The 2,500-nt window shown below is 41.1% G+C and overlaps 1 protein-coding gene across 1 annotated transcript in view; it reads left to right on the top strand.

The window, feature by feature from the left end:
* The window catches only part of LOC143287776 (endothelin-converting enzyme 1-like), a 24,207-nt gene extending 21,769 nt beyond the window's left edge, over positions 1 to 2,438 (top strand). Inside the window, exons 10-11 of the mRNA XM_076596060.1 lie at positions 1,223 to 1,351; positions 2,322 to 2,438. Coding sequence (XP_076452175.1) covers positions 1,223 to 1,351; positions 2,322 to 2,438 — 246 coding nt within the window. The remainder of the gene's footprint in view (positions 1 to 1,222; positions 1,352 to 2,321) is intronic.
* The last annotated feature ends 62 nt before the right edge of the window (positions 2,439 to 2,500 follow it).

The following is a 2,500-nucleotide window of genomic DNA, read 5'->3' as shown; positions in this document are numbered from 1 at the left end:
CATGCATGTATATGAATGTGTATTGTGTGTGCGTGAGTTTATGTAAGTTTGTGCCTGCCTATGTGTGCGTATGTGTTAGGGTAGCTGTTAGATACACATGTATTGTTAAAATGTATGTATGCAGTGTGTGTGTGTGTGTGTGTGTGTGTGTGTGTGTGTGTGTGTGTGGTCACATTTTGGTGTGTGTATGTAACATAGATGTAATGTTTTATGTTAACAAAACGTTTTTGTAAAGCACCTAGAGCAGATTTCTGGATAGTGTGCTATATAAGTATCCATTATTATTATTACTATACTTCTGACCCAGTGTTCACCAGTGATCAGGGTTCGAGGCCACCCGTTTCGGCATGGTGTTGTGTCCTTAGGGGAAGGCACTTTACTCCGATTCTGGTGCATATCTGTCATGCATAAAATTATGAGGGTGTATGTGTGAATGTGTGTCTCCATGTTTTACATTTGTTTGCTTATTTATCATCATTGTTGTCTTTTTTATTTACTTTTTATTTATTATTATTATTATTATTATTATTATTATGATGATGATGATGATGATGATGATGATTATTATTATTATTATTATTATTATTATTACTTTTTTATATTATAATTATTATTTATTTATTTATGTACGCTTATGATTGACTTCATCAAGTTTTTGCGCCTCATACATATTATTAGTAGTGGTAGTAGTTATTTTTTATGTATTTATCTATTATTCATTCACCTCCTTTTTTTTCTTCTTTTTTTTCTGCTCATGGCCTGACTAAGCGCGTTGGGTTACGCTGCTGGTCAGGCATCTGCTTGGCAGATGTGGTGTAGCGTATATGGATTTGTTCGAACGCAGTGACGCCTCCATGAGCTACTGAAAACTGAAAACTCTCCTCACTCCACCCAGGTGTAAATGGCTGGGTACCTGACGTCGGGATTGAGAAGGTTGAAACAACGGGGAAAAAGGGGCCCCGCCTTCCTATGCCGATCCCCAGACACAGTGGGCATGCATTTACTGTTCTGAGGAGGGAAACCTGGTCCTGTGCGGTGGAACTCCACGAGAAGCTCTGGGCACCACCTGCTGCACTGCAGAGGACGCTGCAGACCGGACTGACCATCTGACAGCGTGTTCTCTACCACGCAGAAGAAGAATTCACTGTTTCAATGGACGTAGAAGGCTATAGAGCATTTAAACTTTTTTTTTTCTTCTTTTTTTTTTTTTACGTGTGCACAGGCTCGGCGCGGCGTCTCACGAGACAAGGAGAGGTGGGAAGTGTGTGTGACCAGCACGGATAATAGTTTCTCCGAGGTGACAGGCCGTCTGTACGTGCACCACCACTTCTCTCCCCAGACCAAGAGCAAGGTTGGTTGTGTTGTTTTGTATTCAAATTTAATGGAACCAGCTCCCTGTAAAGTTCTGGAACTCTGTTTCTTCTTCTTCTTCTTCTTCCACTTTATTCAACTCCGCCCTGAAAACCCACTTCTTTAAACTAATGTAGAAACCACCGCCCCACCCCCACCCCCATTATCCTTATTCTGTATTTTTCGTCCATGTGTGTGTGTGTGTGTGTGTGTGTGTGTGTGTGTGTGTGTGTGTGTGTGTGTGTGTGTGTGTGTGTGTGTGTGTGTGTGTGTGTGTGTGTGTGTGTGCGTGTGTGTGTTTGCCCATTTCTGTAAAGTGCTAAAAGCCCTTTTTAGAGAATAGGCGCAAAATGAATTTACACTCCTCTTCTTTTCATTATTGTTTTTATCATTAAGTGTAATGAATGATCGTAAGGGTGTTTAGTTATGCTGTGGGTTTTAACTGGATAAAAGAATTAAAGAATTCAAAAGGTCTGTGTATATCCTTCAAGAAATCCTGTCGCCGACGCCAGATTGGTAGCCAGCCGAGCATGAGGATTTGAATTAAAGGATTAACGGGACAGAAAGTGATAATGATGTAAAAGATCCTCTCACAGCACCACACATCCTTGACTCCCACTCCTCACCTCAGCTTCAGCTTCCAATCATTCATCCATTCACTCAGTCAGTAGTTCATTCACACTCTTTTTTTATCTTTTTTTTTATAGTATTACTATTATTATTACTACTACCTTTTTCTATATTATAATTATTATTCATTTATTTATTTATTTATTTATGTAAGCTTATCTATCATTTATTCCCCCGTTTTTTTGTGGGTTTTTTGTTTGTTTTTTTCTCAAGGCCTGACTAAGCGCGTTGGGTTACGCTGCTGGTCAGGCATCTGCTTGGCAGATGTGGTGTAGCGTATATGGTTTGTCCGAACGCAGTGACGCCTCCTTGAGCAACTGAAACTGAAACTCTGCTTGCAGGTGAACAGTCTGATCGGTGACCTGAAGGACGCCTTCACGGACATCGTTCTGGAAGCAGACTGGATGTCCGAGGAAACCAAGCGGGCGTCTTTGGAGAAGGTTTGCATGCATGACTGAGTCTTGGCCGCCTTTGACCATCAGAACAGTTTTCCGTTTCAGTTTCTGAAGGAGGCGTCACT

The sequence above is a fragment of the Babylonia areolata genome, chromosome 11 (assembly GCF_041734735.1).
Source record: "Babylonia areolata isolate BAREFJ2019XMU chromosome 11, ASM4173473v1, whole genome shotgun sequence".
Taxonomy (NCBI): Eukaryota; Metazoa; Mollusca; class Gastropoda; order Neogastropoda; family Buccinidae; genus Babylonia; species Babylonia areolata.
This window is presented reverse-complemented; position numbering and strand designations above follow the sequence as displayed.